Raw genomic sequence first — 23,205 nt, 5'->3', positions numbered from 1 at the left:
TACCAGGGTCATAAACGCCATATTTGTTATGTGGACATTGTCTACTGTATTGTTGATAAATAAATAACTTCCTGTAAGTGTTTATGTGTGTGTGTTGTGCAGTGAACAAAATGATGCATCTGTGCTTTAAATTGTTTGGTATCCAGAAATCTCTCACTGTGGGAGGTAAGATTCTATTTTATACGCCTTTTGTTCGAACTTTTCACGCAAACTCACAGTTAAAGATTAGAGATTCTATTCGGCCAAGAAGAGCGATGCTTTACGTTCCTGGACATGATCAGAAAAAAATTGGAAAACTTAATAGCATCAATGTAGATTGCGCTGTGCTCGATTGTGAAGATGGGGTTGCGGCAAATATGAAAGCCGATGCTCGTCGAAATATTTGCGAAATGTTACAAACTTTTAATTTTGGAAAGACAGATTGTGCAGTTAGAATTAATTCAGTTGAAAGTGGATTAGCTGAGGAGGATTTGATTGCTATTTTAAAAAATAACAAACTTCCTGATACACTTGTGGTTCCTAAACTTGATAATCCTAGTCAATTGATGTGGCTGAACGATGTGCTAAGATCACATTTACAACCTAAAAAAGAATTCAAAATGCTGAACTTATTATTTTTAGTAGAAAGTGCTATTAGCTTATTAAATTTGCGGTCTCTTTGTGCAAAAGCCATGGAACTATCTCAGGAAGGTTTTTTTCGTTTGGAAGGTTTGATCTTTGGAGCAGATGATTTTTGTGCTGATATTGGTGCTAACCGCAGTTCTGATAGCCGTGAGCTTGTAACTTCACGACAAATGTTTGTGATTTATGCTAAAGCATTTAAAATTCAAGCAATTGATATGGTTCATATAAACTATAAAGACTTAGATAGTCTTAAAAAATATTCAGAAGAAGGTGCTAACATGGGATTTACTGGTAAACAAGTTATACACCCAATGCAAGTCCCTGTAGTACAAAAGGCTTTCTCGCCATCAGAGGAAAAGATTGAATGGGCTACAGAACTAATTAAATTGTTTAAAATACATCAAAGTGAAGGCAAAGGAGCTTTTATTTTTCGTGGAAATGTAATTGATAAGCCCTTATTACTCCAAGCCGAATACATTATCAAAATGTCGGACACAAATAAATAACGAACCAATATTTTTACTACAAAAGTATTTTCTATATCAATATATTGTTTGATACATTCTACGTTGCTGTTAATTTCAATAAAGATATATTTTTCCAATTGTGCTACTGCTTTATTAAATTATATTTATGAATGAACAAAAACTGCAGATGGTGCTCCTGTTGCTAACCGTTAAGAAAGGGATTCGAAAAAATCACCTGTAGTGAGAATAACCCTTACAAAAGCAGTTTGCGCATGCGTTCTTTTTTATGTGATGCATAAACCGCATTCAGCGCGAATGAATACTGTGAAAATTTTACGTAATAATTTGCAGCGCATATGCTGTGTTGTTCATAAGTTGCTTAGCCAGGAAAAGGCATAAGATCATACTTCAGCGAAATTTGAAGTTAACTGTATCTGCGGAGTCCATCGTTATTCTGTCATATTTGTTTACAAAATTCTGCAATATCTTCTACATGTCTAAAGTTTAGTTTTATTGCTTGGTATGCCTGTAAAATTTTATTAGTAATATTTTACTTTTTCTTATTTAGCCTTTCTTTTTTAGAGTACATCAAATTACTGATCAGCAAAGCTTTAAACACTGTGATCCCATGTTGTGTAATGAGTAAAGCACGAGAGTTTTTATCGTTTCTTTAAAATTCAGCTCTTGGCTTTTTCAACTACTATAAATTATCATCTTTGAACATGTGAAGAAGCATATTAAGCATTGTTTCATTAAATTAGAATAAGCAACTTGAAATTATTTAGTAACATAACAAATGTAGAAGGCATAGTTTCAGTTTGCCTAGAATGATTTGAAATTAATTTTCATTAGTTGCTTGACCATTTTAAAGTGAGAATATGTTTTGTTTATAAGCTGTTATCGAGGGTGCATATTGATGTGAAATGTAACCTCATTTCTTTACTAAACGATTAGTTTTTATATGCATTACCATTAATGGCTCTTAGTAACCATTTGTTTCATGAGAGTTATAGTTATAATTGCTTAGAGCTGTATATGTACCTTATAATAATAAAAAATAATAACAAGATATAAATAATAAAACATAAAATCAATTTGGAGTTTGTTCAGAGATCTATAGAATTGAAAAATATGATTCCAATTTTTTTTAATTCTTTTAACTTTATTTGAAATTAGAACCATACATTTCTACACATAACTGCACAGGTATTTTAAAAACGACAATTGCAGATATACTTTAGATATGGGCTATTTTTTTGTTTGCCATAGATATGTTGCCCTTTAACAGCTTTTTCTTCTCTTAGCAGTTTTGTTCTGCTGCTTGTTCTAAACAATACTGGTAAATAGGGAAGCTAGATAACAATGATCGATGTTGAAAATAATGAAAGATCAAGGAAGAAAAGTGAAACGAATTTTATTCAAAATGACAGAAGACTAAATTTTTTCCTAAATACTCGAGATTCGCGCATTTTGAAATTGATTAATAGAGTGCACGATCTTCTCGCATTATTCTTTTTTGAATGCTAGAAAAGAAAAAAATGAGTGAGATTCTCGCGCTGTAGTGAAAACACTGGGAAACAAGAATAGCGTATTTATTCATAAAATTATCTAAATAAAAATTTATTTCTGGCAATTTTTTAAATAAAATATTATAAATTTAAGAATTGTCTAAGCTTACTTAATGCGTAATGCATTAAAAGTGATACATTTCTAAGTTGTATTATTTAAAATATGTCAATTGAAATTATTAAAAATATAAGTGATTTTGTTTTCATTATTCGTCTGAAATGAATATACTGTGTTGAGCAGTATAGGCTAAATACCTAATATTTGTATGTTGCATCTGTAATTTAGTAGCAGCAATTGTTGAGCAGAATCTTATATCTAATTACAATTTAGAAACTTCTTGAAAAGGTTTTTAGCAATTTTTGCCTTATTTGCGCATATTCACCAAAGCAGGACCCTGGTTGAAAGAATGTGACTTAACGTTTATTTTGTATTCACAAATTATGAATAGTTTTTTCACAATTTTACAAAAACAGGACCTTTTACAAAATGTCTGGATAGACCCCTGACAACAGACTGAGGAAAAAAAAATTTCTGTCTCTGACCGGAATAAAAACCTTAACAGTGACCCCAGACTCCTACTTAAATAGATATGCCTTGTTACCATAGTTACTGCTATGGGTCCAAACAAATAACTATAGGATTTCTTACTTTAAAAAAACTATAGTCAATGTTCATATGAATTTTTAATTTTATAGTAGTTTAAATTTTATTGTTTTCTAATCTATGCTATTAATTTGTGTGTGACTTAATTTAAATATACAATTTGTTTACAAAAAAACTGTTTTACAGAAAGTTATTATTTTATATGGCAATATTTATATTGATTTTTATATTTTAGCTTAAAAAGGATGAATGGTGAAAGTACTGTTCAGAAGATATGCAATTGCTTAGATGCTTTATTATGTGAGGCGAATTCAGGTAAATAGTTTTATTTTATTCTATGATGAAAGTTCCAACCATAGTTGTGCTTTTGCTGGAGCTCTAGATTTTCTCATCCTTCGGAGCTTTTTTAGTTTTTTAATAGTTATTTAATTTTTTAGGTATTAATACTCATTTACTGTGTATTATATACTGTCATGTATAGTCGTATACTATATTTAGTCATATACTGTGTACTATATTACAAATGTGATTTGAATTAAATTTGTAATTTTTGATGTTTTATTGATGTTTTTTTATTATTTTTTAATGTTCCTTTTTATAGTAAAAGTTTCAAATAAAAACCTAAAACTAAAAAACATTTAAATTTAAAAAAATTGCCGGGCTTGCGCATCATAAATTTTTTGACTCTGAATCACCTGATTAAAACTTTTGGGAATCAAATTTTTTATTTAATCATACAGTAGATAGATTGTAAATATAAAATACCACAACATGTAAATATGACACTTTATGAAGTGAAATGAAGACAGCAGAAAGGGCTCAAAACTGAGACACACATTGCAGAGCAATTTATGTTTGGAATATGTGATGTTGATTTAATAGTCTGTCCATAATCTTGTTACAGACCTTTAAACATTGATTATTATGATCATGTTTTATAGATAATATTGAATTAATTTATTTAAATGAAAAAAAAAGTCTCTGAATAAACATTTCTTTTTATTTTCATTTCAAATTTTTATTTTTGAACAGCCCCAATTCATGGTGTGTAGCGTTTTTTAAAAGTGCTTATTTTCGATATTCATTTCTTAAAAGCCCTAAAAGGTGCTTTTTTCATTGAGTGTTTTTGAAAAGTGCTTTGTTTTCCCTCTTCGAAGATGAGATTTTTTTTTTTTTGCCATGTTGATTTTTGCCTCGTATTATGCCAAAGCCTGCTTTTCACATTGTTCTATTCAAAGTTTTTATAATTCATTCAACAATCTATTTCGGTTACCGTTGGTCCATAGCATATGAAAGCTCCGATAATTTTACATGTTTGATGAAATAGTTGCAAGTCCGCGTGTGTGTCTACTGAACTAGGGTCCGGTGAGATTATTGCACTCTTATGTGCAACTAAGTTCGAGTATATGTTCTATGTATGTACTATTTTCGAGATATTCTCCATTTCAGGCTTCCTTTTTTCACCCTCTGATATCAAACCGAAAAATCTCTTGATCATTTTATGATGGCTAATATAATCAAGAAAAGAGTTCTTTGTCAGAATCAAGTTTTTTTATCATGATCATGTAAAGTCTTAGAAAATTATTTTGCATTTTGTTTATGCATGTAGTACTTAAAAGGTGAATTTTTTTTTGTTGAGCGATTTGGCTACGCACCATGCAATTGCTTTCGGTTGATACAAGAACAGAGATGGAAATTAAGAACTATTAAGAAATGTGTCCTTGGCAGATCACATTTTTGTTAGTCCATTTTCATATCCCTTTTATTAGTTTTTTTTTTATAAATAAAAGGTTAATTTAAATTTAAAAAAAAATTGCAATATGATGAATGTGTGATCATGAAATTTGCAACTTAAGCTTTTTTATTCTTGTATGCTTGTTATTGCTCCAATAATCAAAACCTCTTTCTATGATTTTAATTTTCGATGTAGACCTGCAGAATATTATTTATGTATAAAATCTTGTTGTAGAACATAGGATGCAGTACTGTTCTAGTTGCAAACTTATCAGATTTTATTTTCTGTATGATTTTCTTTTCATGTAACTTTCCATTTAAGTGACAAGAGTTTTTTTTGTTTTTTGTATACATTAGATTTAACTCTTTAAAGCTTTCATACATAATTATGTTAGTATTCTATGATGCAATAATAATTGTATTATTAACTATGTAAATAAAAGAATATTTTTTCTATTTTCCGTATGCTCTCTGTAAAATGTTATTAGCAGTTCAATATCTTTTATTACTTAGATATTAAAAGTTGGTGGATTTGCAGCATATTGAAAGTTAATGATTAAAAAATAAGTAAACACGGTGAAAATTATATTGAATTATCCGAGTTCTCCTTATAAATAATAAAGGGCAGGGTGCTTTCCTACAGAAAAGGTCACTTAGAGTTTGGGTAGGGCATTCACTCACTACTGTTAAAATGTACCAAAATGTGTAATATTCTTTAATAACTGAATTTTATCCTTAACTTTTAAATTACCCTCATAAACTATTTTATGTGTAAATTTCACATAGTAATTCTTACTCATTCTCAAAATAACAGAAAAATTTGAAGCTTTTAACAAATAATTAAAGATAAGCTAAAAGGCAATCTCCGTGAATAAATATTTAAAAAAAAGCCAAACTAACAAAAACGTATTAACTGATAAACAATTTAAAAGCTTTTTTTTTATGTCTTAAACAGAAAATTATTCGAAAATAAACATTTAAAGGTGCATTTTTAAATAAAGGGTATTTATTTGAAATAAAAGGGTAAAAATCACTAAAAATACTTATTAATATAGAGTAAATGATGTGTGAATATCTTTGGGGCTGAATAATATGAGAATAATACACTATTTAACTAGACAGCACCAAAGTCTTACTAAAATAAGGAAATGAAATTAAAATTAAATAATTATCAATAACTAAATATATCTGAAGTGGACTTTTCATTAAATTAGATGGTTAAAAAAAACCTTTTCCTGAAAAACTAAAATGGCAGTATTTTTAAAGGATGAAGGCACTTATTTTTACAGAAATGTTTATACTTTTTTATCATTTGGGGACCAGTGACCTAAGTATTAGACATGTAATATTTTACCATAAAGTATATATATAATATATACATATATATATATAGTATATAATATATGTTTATATATATATAGTATATAATATATGTTTATATATATATAGTATATAATATATATATAGCATATATATAATATATTTTATAAGGTATTAATCAAGTCAGTTTTGACTTATGCTTCAGAGACATGGACTTTAACAAAAAGGGAAGAAAAGTTATTAGCAACCTTCGAAAGGAAGGTCCTACGAACCATCTTTGGCCCTATACTCGATAACGACAACTGGAGGAAAAGATATAATTTTGAAATATATAGGATCTTTGATGGCGATGATATCATTGAATCTATTAAATTAAGTAGAATGAGATGGGCCGGGCATGTAGTGAGAATGAGCCCAGAACGAACAGCATTGAGAGTCTCTAATGCAACCCCCTCCAATAAAAGGCCAAGAGGAAGGCCCAAAAAGAGATGGAAGGACTGTGTAGATGGGGATTTTGCCATCCTAAAAGTAAAGAACTGGAAAACAATTGCTGGGAGAAGGACAGAATGGGAAAAGCTTCTGAGGAAGGCCCAGGCTCACAAAGGGCTGTCGTGCCAATGCTGCTGCTGATGATATATAATATATATATTTGCATCCTAAATTTGTTGCAGCGTTCCATATATTTCTGAATATAGATTTGTGTAAGCTAACCTACTACAATAATGGAAAAGACACTTACAGTTTTTGATATTTTTTAAAATTTCTCAAGAATTATTTAGAGGATTATTTTATGAATTTAGAGGTATTTAGATGATGCGATTTCTCATATTTATTCATCAATTTTAAAGCTTTCAGAAATTCGTGAGACCTGTAATTTTAAAACAAGTATTTTTTAACCCCTTATGCCTGAAAATATAGCAATAAGCTTGTAATTTGAATCAATTACTATAGTTGTTGTTTGCATTAATTGTATAAAATTTCATAAACTTAGCTCAAAAATTAAAGGACATTTTTATATTAAAAAAATTTTTTTTTTGTTGCTATAACTTTAAAAATGTTAAAGCAAATTTTTGGTGCAATTTTCAATTAATAACAAAATTATTGTAAAATTTGAAAAAAAAAATCATTAAAAATTACACTAGATATGTGTTTTTAAAGTAGTTCTTTCATAGTTCTGAAAATTTTTTAAAAAAATAATAATTTTGTAGTGATTTGTATTTAGTAACTAATAAAAAAAAATTGATTTGAATATCTTGAACGATGAGGGTTTTTCACAAATTTTATTGTTACCTAGAAACAAGTTTTATTGTTAAACAAGAGTTATTAAAAATGAACACCGATGTGCTAGATCATCTCCAATAAAAATACGTTTTCTTTCCTTATACCATTACTTTTCGCTGTACGGATGATTATTGTATGGTATTATCAGTTATAAAAATATTTCTAAAGATTTAGCATAAAATTTGTAGAAAACCCCTTATCATTTCTAGCTTTTTCTAAAGAAAGTATAAAAAGTACTTATAAAATTGCTAGGAACTTTTTAAATTTTCTAGTTATTCAAATCAGACTATTTTTTTCATTAGTTACCAATTACAATTCATTACTATAGTACAATATTTTTTTTTTTTTACATTGTTTTTGCTCATGTGCAGTATGGAAGAACTACTTTAAACGCTTTTTCTTTGTCATCTTATGCAATTTTTAATGACTTTTTGTCAAAAATTTAAGATAATTTTGCAATTAATTATTAACTGCTGCAGAAATTTTGTTTTATTTTATTGAATATTTTTAAAATTATAGTAAAAAGTAAATAAAGAACATAAGACAAAAAGGCATTTTTTATAAAAATATCATTGTCTCCATAAATAAGCTAGGTTCACGAAATTTTGTGCAATTATTGCAAATAACAACCAAAGTAACCAACATAGATTGCAAGCTCATTGTTTCATTTTCTGGCAAATGATTTTCAAAAATACTTGTTTTTGTTTGTAAATTATTTCCAGTCTCTCAAACCTCTGAAAGTTTTAAATTTTATTGATAAGTGTAAAAATAATTCCTCTAAAGTTACAAAATAGTCTCCTAAATATTTTTTGAGCAATTTGAAAAGAAAAAAAGTGTCCAAAACTCTTTCGTTATTGTAGGATAGCTTGAAAGCAAAGATTATGTTTCATTCTTCTTAAAATTTTCCTCATATTCAAAACCCTGTGTATATGAAATGATAAAACTTTCCTATAACAATATATNACATTTTTCCGCTCATGTGCAGTATGGAAGAACTACTTTAAATGCTTTTTCTTTGTCATCTTATGCAATTTTTAATGACTTTTTGTCAAAAATTTAAGATAATTTTGCAATTAATTATTAACTGCTGCAGAAATTTTGTTTTATTTTATTGAATATTCTTAAAATTATAGTGAAAAGTAAATAAAGAACATAAGACAAAAAGGCATTTTTTTAATAAAAATATCATTGTCTCCATAAATAAGCTAGGTTTACGAAATTTTGTGCAATGATTGCAAATAACAACCAAAGTAACCAACATAGATTGCAAGCTCGTTGTTTCATTTTCTGACAAATGATTTTCAAAAATACTTGTTTTTGTTTGTAAATTATTTCCAGTCTCTCAAACCTCTGAAAGTTTTAAATTTTATTGATAAGTGTAAAAAGAATGCCTCTAAAGTTACAAAATAGTCTCCTAAGTATTTTTTAAGAAATTTAAAAAGAAAAAAATGTCAAAAACTCTTTCGTTATTGTAGGATAGCGTGAAAGCAAAGATTATTTTTCATTCTTCTTAAAATTTTCTTCATATTCAAAACCCTGTGTATATGAAATAACATTTTCCTATAACAATGTATTTATTAAACATATACCATCATGCTTTGTATGACATTGGATAAATTTTGCAACGCAGATCCTGCGTAGCTCTCTCCGAATTTTTTCCATATTCAAGTTGTCAAAATTTGTTTGACTTAGGTTTTTTTTTGAAGTATCCAATCCATCTCATAGTTTTTAATGTTATTCTAATTTTTATTTGCTAAAAAAGTTGTTTGCTATTTAAAATAATTCTGTAAGGAAATGCAAACTATAACAGTGCATAATAGAAAACCTAAATAGTAATGTTCGGCTCGTAATATTCCAATTATTATTGTTACAGTACTTGAACCAGCCTTCCTAAATTGTTCTATTACCCAAATATACGTAATAGGAGACTTAAATAATAATATTCGACTCATAATATCTCGAAATATTGCAGCCATAATTGTTACACTATTTAGAAACAGTTTTCCTAATTTGTTTTATTACTCAGCCATCCTAAATTGTCTATTACAAAAAGTTTCTTATTAAGACATTTATTTAAATCTGGGTGGCCTAAATAAAATGGGAAAAGAGGAAAATGTCTCTAATCTGTAGTGATTAAATAGATGAAAATGTTTTAATTTTCAATGTACTGCGGACAGTTTTGAAGACTGCAAGTGCTTTTCATTGGTTGCGTGCCTCAAAATACCCACTCATGTCTCTAAAAATATTCAATTTAACTTGAACAAGCGTTCTGAAATGAAAACATAATTTTCAGGTTTTTGGGTTCTTCACACAAATTAGTATATAAGCCATCTCCCCACTTCTAAAAGTTCTTGTTTTATTCTCAGAAAAACATTAGTTTTTCTCTATTTTTTTAAAACTTTTGTAACTGAAATTTTTATTACAGAAATTGAAACAAACATAAAAGTATGCAGTGACAGAGATGCAATTTATCTTGAATTAAGAAGAAAAGTTCACGTAACTTTAGAAAGAATAGAAATATACCCAGAGATAAAGGCAATTGTGATAAAATTTGTGCAAACATGCTATGGAAAGAAATGCTGCTGCGACCATCTCACGTTCTTGCAGATGTGTTTGGTACTGTTGAGACTTTTGCAAAAAGCCCTTTCGCAGGAAGAAGCTGATTCCTGTTCATCCAAGAGCCATGGAGGATGTAAAATGTTCATGCCCAGAGGGCTGCTCAGCATTTCCCAACAACAAGTTTTAAAGAAATGTTTCCAGTTCATTGTTGGACTTGGGATTTTGCCCAACCTCCTACGAGGCATTGGCATTCCTTTGAGTCGCAGACTTCAGCATGCAAATATCTTTGAAAATTTCATTGTTGATTCAACATATTACCAAAAACATGTGCAGCTGGTTATATGCTTGGAGACTTTGCTCGATTGTTTAGAATGCGATGCCATGCAGAGCATTTTGTTTAGGTATCACGGAACTGATTTGTTTGCTACATTGCTACAGTTATGCCATGCACCTATAAAGAAGATAGAGAAAGATCAGGTAAATACTTTCAGACTGTAAAAATTTTAACTTATTTTCCTTGTTCACTTTAACTACAAAAAATTCTTTTATTTGGATTTGTATATACAATTCAAGAGCTTAGTTAACTTACGTGTCAACTTCTTAAGTAACATTTAATGGTTGTGAACCCAAAGGGTTAATTTTGGATTTTAAGTTAACACAGAGAAAAAAAGTATGTTGTACATGATATTCCATTTGCATACCAGATTTTAATATATCGTCATCCGGTCTTATGATTACTTCTTGCGGCATCAATCCCATACCTGCCAAGTCTCCTGTTTTTTAACGAAGACTCCTGTATTTTACAACTATCTTCTATTTACCTGTATATTCTCAAATTTCTCCATATTTGTTAAAGAAATTTTTAAAAAAATAATAATTTGACAATTAAATATCCACTGATGACAAAAAATACTTCTTATTCCTCTACAGATGGTTCTATTACCAGTACTGCAGTATATTGAGTGTTATCAGAATTGTTTAAGTCAAGCCGTGATGGCTCAGGAGATGGCACGTTCGTCTTGCAATGACGTGAACCGGATTCGAATCCCAACGCTCCAAGGAAATAAGTCCTCCACAAAGGCAAATTTCAACCAATACTTGATCCAGGAGATCCCTTATCTTCTGGATTGGGTTCAAAATTACAAGTTACTAGGCTACAGAGTTGAACATCAGTAGTCGTAGACCCAAAATTGAATCGATTATTAAAATCTCCGTTATTTTATTTCTCCAATGTTGGCAGGTATGCAATCCTAACAACGAAGTCTGGATATTTTGGATCAAATGACATACAATAATAACCATATGCAGTGTGTAGAAAAAGTGCACACTTGTCTTTTATAAATGAATCTACAAACTTGTCTCAAGGAGATTCTGCTCAATGTATAATTGTAAATATTTTTAATTTCTTTATACTTTCCTTAATAAAAATTATTATGGAATCATCATTACACGAGAGGAATATTAAAATCAAATGCATTAAAAGTCTGATGAATTAAAATTAAATATGAACTATTTCCAATATTATGGTTAAAAAAGTAAACTCTGCACGAAAGCATGACATATATTCTTTACATATTAATGAAGTAAGGAATTTTGTTTCCAAATTTACCCTTAAAATGTCACTCTACATTTAATATGATTTATTGTTATGGTAATACAGTCAAACCCCGCTATAGTGAACACAGTTTATAGTGAACTCCTGGATATAGTGAACAAAATGTTCGGTCCCGTGCCTTGCTATACACATATAATGTTATTTTTTGTGGATATAGTGAACCAATAAAGGGAGGAAGTTGGATACAATGAACTTTTTTCTGTCTGCGACTGATTTTTCTTCTTCATTTTTTTGTAATAATTTTGAAATTTCTACTTCAAAATAAATACATACACCGATTTTTAAAACCATCTATAGAGGGGAATGTAACGATAAGCATTTTTTCTTGTTTGCTTCTTTTATCTCACTTTCCCATCCCTAAACAAACCAAGCAGATATTTCCAACCCAGGCAGATGATGATGCACCTGTAAGATGTCAGTGGGATCAATATGCATTTTTTGTCATAGGAAATGAGTCATTATTGGCCACTAATGGCTACTAAAGGGTTGGCCACTAATGTTGTTGATAAGGCCCTCATTTCAACTCCTTTTTACACTCAGTTCAGTTTAAAAAAAGCCTGCAAACGAGTTTCTCAAATTTAACTATGTCGAGCAATAAACGTAAAACGGTCTTCATGGATGATAAAATGGGCATAATCAGAAAAAATGGAAGATGGATGCAATCAAGCTGATATTTGCAGAGAATATAAACTACCCAAATCTGCAGTTTGTAACATATGAATATGAATAGGCAGTTAATAATTTCTGCTCATGAAACAAGTTCAGATGCCAGAAAAAAGTTGAGAAAAGCAGATCACAAGGATGTTGAAGAAGCATTACTGAAGTGATTCAGCATTAGAAGAAGCTGCAATATCCCAGTATCTAAACAGATGTCGATGAATTTGCTAAGCGATTTTATGATACTACTTTTATGTCCTAAAATATGTCAGGTTAGACTGGTTTATAAAGCGGAATAACAGAAATTCAGGAAAGTGTTTCCATATCTGATGTTGAGGATTGCTCATCAGCTAGAGATTAAAAATTTTTTTTTGTACACAAGAAAAAGAGTAATTCAAAAGTAACACATTTTTTGCTACTACATAATATTTTTCATGAATTTGAATATTTATATGAATAATGTGCAATAAAAGAGAGGATTTAAGGAAACATTAGTAAAATTGCCTGCTTAACGGATATAGTGAACTCCCGGTTATAGTGAACCGAAATGTCGGTCCCTTGAAGGTTCTCTATATCGGGGTTTGACTGTAGTTCTTATTTAATTTACTTACTTAAAAATTAATACCCATTATTATTATTTTAGATGACTGCTGTAAAATCTCCACCATCTGATAAAATTGAGTTCAGATCAATGCTTGCTGCCATTAGAGGTATTTTTTGGCAATTTTTTTAAACACTTTTTAAATATTTATATTATTTTATGATATGTTTAAGCTTATTTATTTTATTTCTATTTTCCATAAACATGTACATTCCCTTTTCCGTTATAATTATTAATACATTAATATTTAGTTCTTGTTCCGTTGTGTTAAATTGATTTAATCGTAATATTTGTGATAAGAAAATAATTAAAGTTATTATTCAAACACTATTTTCTGAAATTAATAATTTGTTTTATTTATTCATTCTGGAAAATAAAGTGAATTACTTGGTTATTTGCATTTTTTTAAAGGAGTTAATTAATATTTTTATTGTGAAATTTCAGATAATTCAAATCACACAGAGTGTGAAGTTATAACACTGATGCTCCTGCACAGAGTTCATTTTACTCATCGCTTGGAGAAATTTCTCAATCTAATCAGCCCATCTTTGTTGATATGGGAATTGATCCTTTTTCAAGGAATTCCCATGAGAAGTGATGTATGAAATATATCTTTATTTATTTATACATTTTTTATTTTTTTACTATAGCTGATTGTTTTGATGCTCCATTTCAAGAGAAGTCATATTTAAATAAATTTATTTATTAAAATATGACTACTCTTGATAAGTATTTTTATCCTTAAATTTTATAAGTCTATTTTATATGAGTTTTTACTTTATGCTTTGATGTGGAATAGCCATGCAACTACTATTGATCTTCTGATAAAAAGAAGAATAAAGGTTTGTAGTTTCATTTAATTAATCTGTTTAGATGTTGTTGTATTTGATTTACATCGCACTAGAGATTCACAATGGACTGTTGGCGACAGTGTGGGAAACATCCCTGAGTGGGGATGATCTGAAGACATGCCATCAAAATTTCGATCCTCTGCAGAGGGGATGGCGTCCCCGCTTGGTAGCCCCATAACCTGCATGTGAAGTTGAGCACTTTACGATTGAACAGTTTAATGAGGACCAATACCAAACACCCTCGGCCCCTACACAGACTAATCCAAGTGGTCACCTGCGCGCACACTGAGCCAGTGATGCTTGACTTCGCTGATCTGCTTAATGATCAGTCCATTGCGAGACAACCTGTTTAGAAGCATCTTATTTTATAAATTTGCCTTGATCAGATTCAAAATGTTTGAATAATATGCTATCATTGAAACAGTCCATGAGGATTTTTTATTTAAAAAAAATATTCAAAATTGATTTAATAATGATAAGAGTTTGTAGTTAGGGTTGAATGACTTTTGACTGTTTTAAACACACATAAAACCATCATGTCAAAATCCATTTGTCATTAAAAACCTCAGATTTAATATTTTAGTAATTGTATATAAGCATCCTTAAATTATATTGCACATTATATTTTTGTTGTAAATTACAAGTCTCTTGAACTCTGTTGTTATAAATATTTACTGCCCAATAGAGTTTTATATTGATAAGAGCAATATGAAGTTACAAAACAATGAGCTCACAAAAATGAAAATCAACAATAAGCCTCAAGCATTGCAAGTTCCTGCCTGCACTTGGACTATTAATACCATGGATTCAGAGCAATGTTGCAATAGTCAAACTAGAATGGCAAAGTGTTAAGTTCCTGAAGGTAGGAGTTATCATAAAACTGCAATGCGATAAGTTAGTGAAAGCATACCATTGTCTGCTGCAGCTGGCAACAATATATTGCAACAAAAATAGTATGCGTGAATAGAAAATCTTTAGTTGTTCATTCCATTACTTTGACCTCCTTCAGCTATTGTACAATTAAATTTATTACAGGTAATTTATGATTTGTCTAAAGTAAGAACTCCCCTAGCCATTCGCCTGGACCTATGGCAGTGACTATGGTAGCGAGATATAATTATTTCAAGTAGGGGTGTGGAGTCTCTGTTTAGTGAGCGAGAGAAAGGGAATCTTTTTCTTTGGTCTATTGTATTAGCCCTTGAGTGAAGAGAAGCCCCTTCCCTGAGATGCACTATTCTTGTTTCCATACCAGCAGACTGCTTCAGACTTTGTGGCGAGGGATGAGTTCATACCCTAGACAAACTATAATTTACGATTGCTCGTTTCATTTTGTGTTTTAAATACATAACTGAACTACTAAGAAATTTTTTTTTGTTATGATAGAGAAATAAATATTTCAACTAGGCAAAAAATTGCAGCAGGCTGATTTCTCTGTTTACTGTTATGAAAAATCTATTACTTTGATTCTAATGTTTTTAGCAACATGTTATAACTACCTCTAGCTTTGAACTTCTTAAGTGATTCATGTTTATTTTTTAGATTTCAGAAATAGCAATGACTAGATGCCCTGGTTGGATGAGAAAAATTTGTAACCAAATGTTGACAGATTTAATACTACAGAGTCAAGGAATTAATTCATTAGTGCAAGCTGTTTTGGATAAAGCTTTTGGTAATTTTATTTTACATGAAAATAGCTTCTCTAATTTTATTTAATTTTTTGAATCTGTTTTAATTTGCTATTTGACATAAAATATTACTTTAAAATATACTATTTGAAGAGTTTGTTGACTGTGTGCCTTAAGCAAATAATATGTTTGACTCTAATAAAACAGAAAATTAACAGCAAACATAGTAAAATAAGACAATTAAAATTTACACAGTGAATTGATATCCTAAACATATATTGATAATCATCATAAACTCTTAAGTTAACAGTTTTTTATATGCATCTTTAAACGCCACCATTATTTATTACCTCATTTTCTGAGGGAAAGGTCACTATCCTATTTGCAACATTTTGTGACTTTATCAGCACTTTCAAAATCCTTGTTTATTATTTTTTTTTATTGTTACACATATTTTGATGGTCATATCTTTTTCAATTTTTTATTGTTGTGGAAAGAATAGACACTAAATATAACTTTTTTCCTTAAAAATTCGGCATTAATTGTTCAAAAAGTGTCACATTCAACTTATAAATCTTAAATGAATGCGTTATTTTGAAATAAATAATTTATCATTTATTTATATTTCTCATTAATTACATTAAAAATTCAAATTTGTTTATCCATAGTTACTTTTAAATATGTTTTAAGATGGCTCATTTTTTAAAATTTGTTATTTATTTACTTGTACATTTTGCAAATATTTTTGTCATAATATTATGTTAGTAGGGTCAATCTAGAAAGAAATTGAGTTAATTTATAGATTCTGGAAAAAATTTGAATCGTTAATAACAAACTTGTTTAAAAAATTCAAGTTTTAAAAAAAATATTTTTCGCAAATTGCCAAGCTTTAATGTTTTGAAATCCTAAGCATGATTTTACTACAAAATCTTGTTAATCTTAAATGATTGATTAATATTCCTGTTTTCTTACATTTTTACAATTCAGAGGGTAGTTTTCATACGTGTCAATTGCAAAAATACGCTCAACAGGATCTTGGTTTTTGATGAAAATTATTTTAAAAAACTTGATTTTCTCTAGAAAAATGTTGGATTTATTTCCTGCGAAAGAAACTGTATGGTGGGTAGCTTAATTTTCTGTGTTAATGCTAATTTTATGTTGAAAATGAAATTTTTTGTTGTCATGGTTGTTTTATTGTTTAGAATTTTGTTGCAATTTGTTTTTTTATTTGTTTTGAAGCAACATTAAGAGAAGTACAAAATCAATTCACAGTTTTTTTTAGATATTTGTTTCAAACATTTGCATTTTCCATACTGATTTAGAATAAGCACCAAACAATAAAATGGATGCTTTAAGGTACCCGTAATGCACTTTTTCCTAAAACTTAGTTTTTATTTATTTATAAATTTTTTTCCAAATATTTTTATTAAATTAGATAGTGATGTGGATAGTGGGAAAGTTGATTCTAAGCAGATGGAAGCTGTTGCTCATCTCATTACTCTTAATTGTGTTCGACATCTCTCTCTTGAGAATTATATGCAAAGATTGTCTAAACAGGTATATATTTTATGTAATTTTCTACTCATTAAAACAATGTTTTTTACATTGATGTTGACATTGAAAAGTGTTATTAATCAAAATATTTAACTTGTTTAGTTTTTAGAACATGTTAAACCCTTCACGGTTATTACCTTCTCCAGGTATTTTTAAGTACCTGAATAATTTTTCCTCTATCTGGGTTTGCATCAGACTTACTTTATATTGCTACTAATTTTATTACTTTGTTATATCATTAGTGTTTAGGATAGTGTAGAAAAATTCCATTATGTCAGTCTTAACAATTTTAGATAAAAAATGTCATCACTTTTTTAGTTATGTATGAGAAAGGGGAAAAAAAACAATTTAATTATTGTTCGATTAAGTATGTGACCTTAGAAACTATTTCATTTCTTTTATAATAATCGAAACTTAGTTCTTAAATTTTAATTGAAAAGATGCTGGTGCAGCATATAAACAGAAATTACTTTGTTCTTAGCTATTTTTATATTTAAGCCTATTACTTATAAAATGAATACATATTTTATTGTAAAATTGGTGTATTTATTGGAATGCAAACAAAAACAACAGCTTGGAAAACAAGCAAATTTTTAGCATATTTTTTTAGTAGATATTACATTACTGTGTGTAATTTAGTAAGTCTGAAATACGATTCTCCAGCAGAAAACGAAGAATATTTTAAGATATGCAAGAAAGTACTTCATCAGGGGACACACTACCTGCCAACACACAAGAATCTTTCTGTCATCAGTGGTAATACCAAAAAAATGACTGTGTCCGAAGCCCCATAATGAATGTATAGGTCCTGAAGCATATAGATTGCAACACTTTTTAGAATTTTTGCTCATTATATGTTTTTTGCTTTATTTTTCAAGATTTTCAAAAGGGGTCAGCACTTGATATATTTCTAAAGTTTTCTTAATGATTTGGCAATTTATATTTTATTTTGATTTGGTTATTCAAACTGTAACTTTATCTTTATTTTTCTTATATGTGGGCGTTTCATTATTAAGTCTTACTCTGTGTACTTTAAAATTGTGTTTGCATGTCATTAATTTTTCATCACATCTACATTTAAATTTTTCTAATTGCTTTTTCTTATTTCTTTATCCATTATGGGGCCTTCGGGGCACAGTCAGTTTTTAGTATTAATTACCGCTGACGACAGAATGGCTCCCGTGTGTTGGCAGGCAGTGCCCCCCCCCCCCCNCCCCCCCCCCCCCGATGAAGTTTTTTCTTGCTAACACACATATCTTATCCCCGTGGCAGAATCGTGGTTACACGGCGACATTGTCGCAGAACGTTATCGAGTTCTTGCAGAAAGATTTATCTTTCGGAAAGTACAAAAAAAAATTTTTTTTTTCTGCAGAAATTTTCAATTGATTTTTATCTTTTCTTCAGCATTATATTCAAAAGATGTCCTTCTCGCCCATCAGAGTGAAAAAAATGCTTGTGATTTTTCTATTCTTCTTTGATAATAATGAAAAATAAAGAATAATGAAGTAAAAAAATTTGGTTTTCTTTTCTGCAGAAATTTACGTTCTAAATTTTTGTAATGCAGTCATTATTACTCTTAATTTCCACATAGTTTTTAAAATTCGATATTTTTTATTACGATATTATTTATTACAACAACTGAATCTCGAAATGAAAACACGCATTTAGTAGCCCTTTTCATCATCCGATTCTCGTGGTTTTTTCTCTCCGGTAGTTACTGCTACGGATTTCACGATTTTTTAATTATTTTTTTAATGCGATAATGATACACAAAATGCGAAAAAGGAAATAATTAGTGTGTTTCCCCTCTACAAAATGCGAGAACATCACCCATAATATTAGAGTTAAAAAAATTGCATATTTGATTAAAAAATTATTTTATTTCATCCAAAAAGAATTATTATTATTATTGTTATTTTTTTTGAATTTTTGACGCTTCTGTTACTTTAATTTAGTAACATGTATATTTGTTATTTTTAAAAGTATCTTGTAGAAAGATATTATTATTAGAGGTATGTCGCAGAAAGCCCGAAAAAATTCTGCCACAGGGTATCTTATAGAGTATTGTGTTTCTGACTTTCTAAATTAAAATAAAATAAATTTGGTTTCAGCTGCTTTTAGCGCTTTTCAATTTTGATTTATTATTTTAAATGTTATTTACTTATTTTATCTTTTTCTGAATTTGTGTAAACCAGTTTCATTTTTTGATTAGATTACTCTGTGTATTAAAAATGTCGTTTATTATGTTGGCTTTTTCTCCTGTAAAGTCTGATTATCAGATGAATTTATAATTTCATAACCCAGCGTTCAAAATTACAATAATAATAATAATTAAAAAAAAAATCAAAATACCAAAAATAAAAATAGCATTAGCTTTTAATGGCCCTACTGTTGATTTTGACCCTTGTGACACTAAATCATTCATCCAATCCAAAAAAATTTAAAATCCATGCTAAAATTTATTATTATAAACCACCTAAAGAAAAGTGTTTTTTTTTTTAATTCTCTGGTGCCTGTTCTTTGTTTCAGTTATTTGTATTTAAAAAAAAAAATACTATTTCACCAAAACAACTTTTACTTCCAAAGAAAGGTGTGGAATCTTAAGTTATTAAAATAGGCAGCTTTTATAGATAGCCAACCAAGAAGAGCTGATTGACATTTACTTACTTATGTTAATGACTATTTTCTATAAAACTGCTTCTTTCAGACGCAATTTAAAAGTGCTCTTTCTTTTATTCTCAAACTATATTCTTATTGTTACTACTCTATTAAAATAAATTTTATAATAAAATAACACCTTATAGACACCACAACAAAAGGTATCAAGTGTAACATTAAATCTTGTCTTCATCCAAATTTTATTTTATTTTTATTAAGCTTTAAGAGTAGATCTTTGTGATAATATTAAATTTCATTAAAAATCACCGAATGGTATTTTTTTTTTAAAAAAAAAACTGTCTTTTGGTGTCACGTTGATATGGCTTCATCAGTTGGATAAATAGCAAGAATGGTAAAACAGAGATGAATTAATCTGTTTGGGATTACTTCACTTTAAAAAGATAAATATGCAGGTAAAAGCAAAGCATTAATTTGACATCAAGAGTAATTAATATGGATATGAAGTTAAGGATTTCCTATTTGAAAAATATGTTACCGTCCCATCCATTTATCCTACTGATAAAGGTATAGCTAAATACGCATAGGTTATAATGAAATATTTTTTCATCATTATTAATTTGCTGATTTTGAATATGTAATCTATTATAGGCCCAATTAAATTGTTTTTTAGTTACTTATAAAGGTTGATTAGCTTATTGACATATAACAGAAGGTTAGAAGTTCTTGACATTTTACAAAAAAAAAAAAAAATTAAAAAAAAGCNAAAAAAAAAAAAAAAAAAAAAAAAAAAAAAAAAAAAAAAAAAAAAAAAAAAAATGCTGTTTTCTTTTTGTCATTTTAGTGCATTGAGAAAACCAGATTTATTCAATCTTCTAGAGATTCATAAAATCATCTCATAAACAGTGGTTGAAATAATGAGTCTGAAAAACATTCTCTAATTTTTTTCAAAAATTGAGATTTTTGCACCTCTGAGTTACGCTGACTTAGATACATGGTTATGGTATAAAAAATTCAGTTCGTTAACATGCTTGTCATGCATAACTGTTCTTGTAATAAAATTGGAAATGCATCGCAGATGACTGCAGTAGTTGCTTACGAAATTGTACTCATATCCTAACAATTATTGAGTTCAGACTTTCTGTTTTGCTGATGCTTTTTACCACACAATGAGTTATTCAATGGGTAGTTCCTTAAGTGGTATATGCAAGAAAAGAAAGAGGAATTAAAGTAACTGTAAGTCACAGTAAGCAAAAATGGTAAAATTTAGGGTCCAAAATTCATAGAGGTTCAGAATGAAGTTGGGTTTGGAATTCACAAGAAAGACTGAGAAATACATTCCCTAAGAGGAGTATGGAGAAAATTTGCAAGTAAGAACTTCATAATAGTAAATTAGATTATAAATAGTTTAATATCTATATGTGGCTCAGCACAGATAGTCATAATCTATATATATTTAGTCTAAGCCTTTATTTTATTTCAAAATTACAAATTATGAATATTTTTGTTTGTTAAAAATAATGCATAGTATTAGATTTAAGGTTTTGTACGCAAATCGGTCGTCTCCAAGTTGTAATTATTTTTTCAATTTAAGTGATATTTTAGTGTAACTGCAGTAGAATATTTTGTAACTAGCCATATTTTAGTATCAAAAAATGAAAGAAGCTTTACATATCAAGCGGCTACTTAAATATTCAGTTTTTTTTTTGTTGCTCTCCTGTAAAACTAGTTTTGGTGGAGATAACCGGTTTTCCAACACAATGATTCAATTACTTTCTCTTATAAAAGATAGCTAGTTAAGATAAATATCTTTTTGCAGTGGTTATCTTTTATGTATAAATACTACTCGTGATTCTGAAAATGTCTTGAATTCTAGGCAATTAGATTATCACTACTTTCAAATCATAACTTAAAATTTTATGAAGAAATTTTTTTAATGGTTCCACATTTTACAAATATGATCAATTAGGGTTAAATTCATTTGAATGTTAGTTGACCCTTAATTGAACTTTAACATTTTGAATTTAAATTTTTTTTTTTTTACAAGTAACTTTTACTTTCTAGTGTTTGTTTTACAAATTTCTAAACATAAATAAATCTTTGTATTTCTTTTTAATCAATTTATATATTTATTCATAGGTGTTTCATCTACTCCATCTTAAAGGGTCACAGATGGATTCATTGCTAAAGTTTATAGCCTCTTGTATTATTCTACAGTTCTATGCAAGAGACAGAATGTTGGGAGAAAATTGTTTTTTCAAGAAAATCCTGGATCCACTTTGGATGTGTGTTCTCAAATATGGTAAAAAAAGAAGGAAATATATTGCTCTAAGTTTTCAGATTTTTTCTAATATTATTTAAACATACAGTTGAATCTAATTAATATTAAGGTGAGAAGTGTTAGAATTCTGGTTGTCTTTCATTGTTTCAACTTGCTAATTGTAAAATGGAGCAGACATGAAGTATAAAAAAATTATAATAATTAAAATAATTATGATGATAAAAAAAATTTGATAAAAAATTTTATCCTTCTGCTGTATTCAAGAAAAAATGTTTGAAATGTAATGAATATAGAATTACATTTGTGGTATTTCATTATTTTTAATAAAAGAGAGTAATAAATTTTCAACCTGAACCTTTCAACCAGCAAAATATTATTTAGAGAAGTGCATAAAAATAAATCCTCTTTTCTTTGCATCTTTTCTTATTTTTTTTTTAAATTCAAAATAGCTTTTCAAATGACTGAAATCTTGCTTACAACTGAACTTAAAATGAGAAATTAAGGTTTAACAATTGTATGATGTTACATCTAAAAATGTCTACTTCTTTAAAGAAATTTTGTTTTCATATATTTCTTGCCTGTGTATAACCATTATAATTAAGCACAGATAAAACAATTGTTAGAGAACCATTTATAGCAATAAGATTGTTTGCCAAAAATATGTAGTTAGGATCCTTATAATTAGTGTGTCTTAAAAAAATTATCTGACTGTGTTTTTCTAAGACTTATCAAGAAAAAAAAAGTTTATTTTTCTAGGTCTTAAGAGAAACTGATTTTTTCACTCTCTATCTATTCGGAAATGCCTGTATTTTGATTAAACCTGTAACTTTTAAATGCCTTTTATCAGATATATACGTATGCATAATTAATAGTGTAATTAAGAATTTAAAGAATAATGGAATCTACCAAGAATTGAGAATTTTACAGAAAAATGAATTAGAAGGAATCAAACTTTTTTTTTTGTTGCTGATATGTACAGAATAAAATTGTGTATAATAATCAATTGTTAAATAAATAACTTTAATTACATCCAAGCATATTACAATCATACATGAACTTGGTATTAGGTTAGTATTTGCTTTCCCTCCTTACAGTATTAGCAGTTAAAAAAAAATTCTGATAACACTTCAGTGTCCTGGCATTCATAAGCCAGGAAAATGACAAATTCGTCATTTTATAGCATATAACTTGAATTTAATATTTTGCCCTAAGACGTTTATATTCTGCAGAAAACAACAGGATTTCTTA

The 23,205-nt window shown here is 28.6% G+C and overlaps 2 protein-coding genes across 3 annotated transcripts in view; both read left to right on the top strand.

Annotated features, from left to right (window-relative positions):
* Positions 1–25: 25 nt before the first annotated feature.
* LOC107455869 (transport and golgi organization 6) overlaps positions 26–23,205 on the top strand; it is a 44,428-nt gene continuing 21,248 nt past the window's right edge. Inside the window, exons 1-8 of one of the 2 annotated variants that reach the window (XM_071177933.1) lie at positions 26–165; positions 3,499–3,578; positions 10,024–10,634; positions 13,073–13,139; positions 13,475–13,629; positions 15,421–15,550; positions 16,942–17,063; positions 21,816–21,978. In XM_071177933.1, coding sequence (XP_071034034.1) covers positions 3,509–3,578; positions 10,024–10,634; positions 13,073–13,139; positions 13,475–13,629; positions 15,421–15,550; positions 16,942–17,063; positions 21,816–21,978 — 1,318 coding nt within the window. In that variant the 5' untranslated portion in view covers positions 26–165; positions 3,499–3,508. Of the gene's footprint in view, positions 166–1,454; positions 1,612–3,498; positions 3,579–10,023; positions 10,635–13,072; positions 13,140–13,474; positions 13,630–15,420; positions 15,551–16,941; positions 17,064–21,815; positions 21,979–23,205 lie in introns of those variants that run through there. The other variant, XM_071177932.1, reaches the window with a different exon arrangement.
* LOC107455873 (citramalyl-CoA lyase, mitochondrial) lies at positions 84–1,228 on the top strand. Its single transcript, XM_016073595.3, has one exon. It carries the CDS (start codon positions 84–86, stop codon positions 1,128–1,130), a length of 1,047 nt encoding a protein of 348 aa, XP_015929081.2. The 3' UTR covers positions 1,131–1,228.

Source organism: Parasteatoda tepidariorum, chromosome 2 (genome assembly GCF_043381705.1).
Source record: "Parasteatoda tepidariorum isolate YZ-2023 chromosome 2, CAS_Ptep_4.0, whole genome shotgun sequence".
Classification (NCBI taxonomy): domain Eukaryota; kingdom Metazoa; phylum Arthropoda; class Arachnida; order Araneae; family Theridiidae; genus Parasteatoda; species Parasteatoda tepidariorum.
Note: the sequence above shows the minus strand (reverse complement) of the source record. Positions and strands in the feature narration are given on the sequence as shown.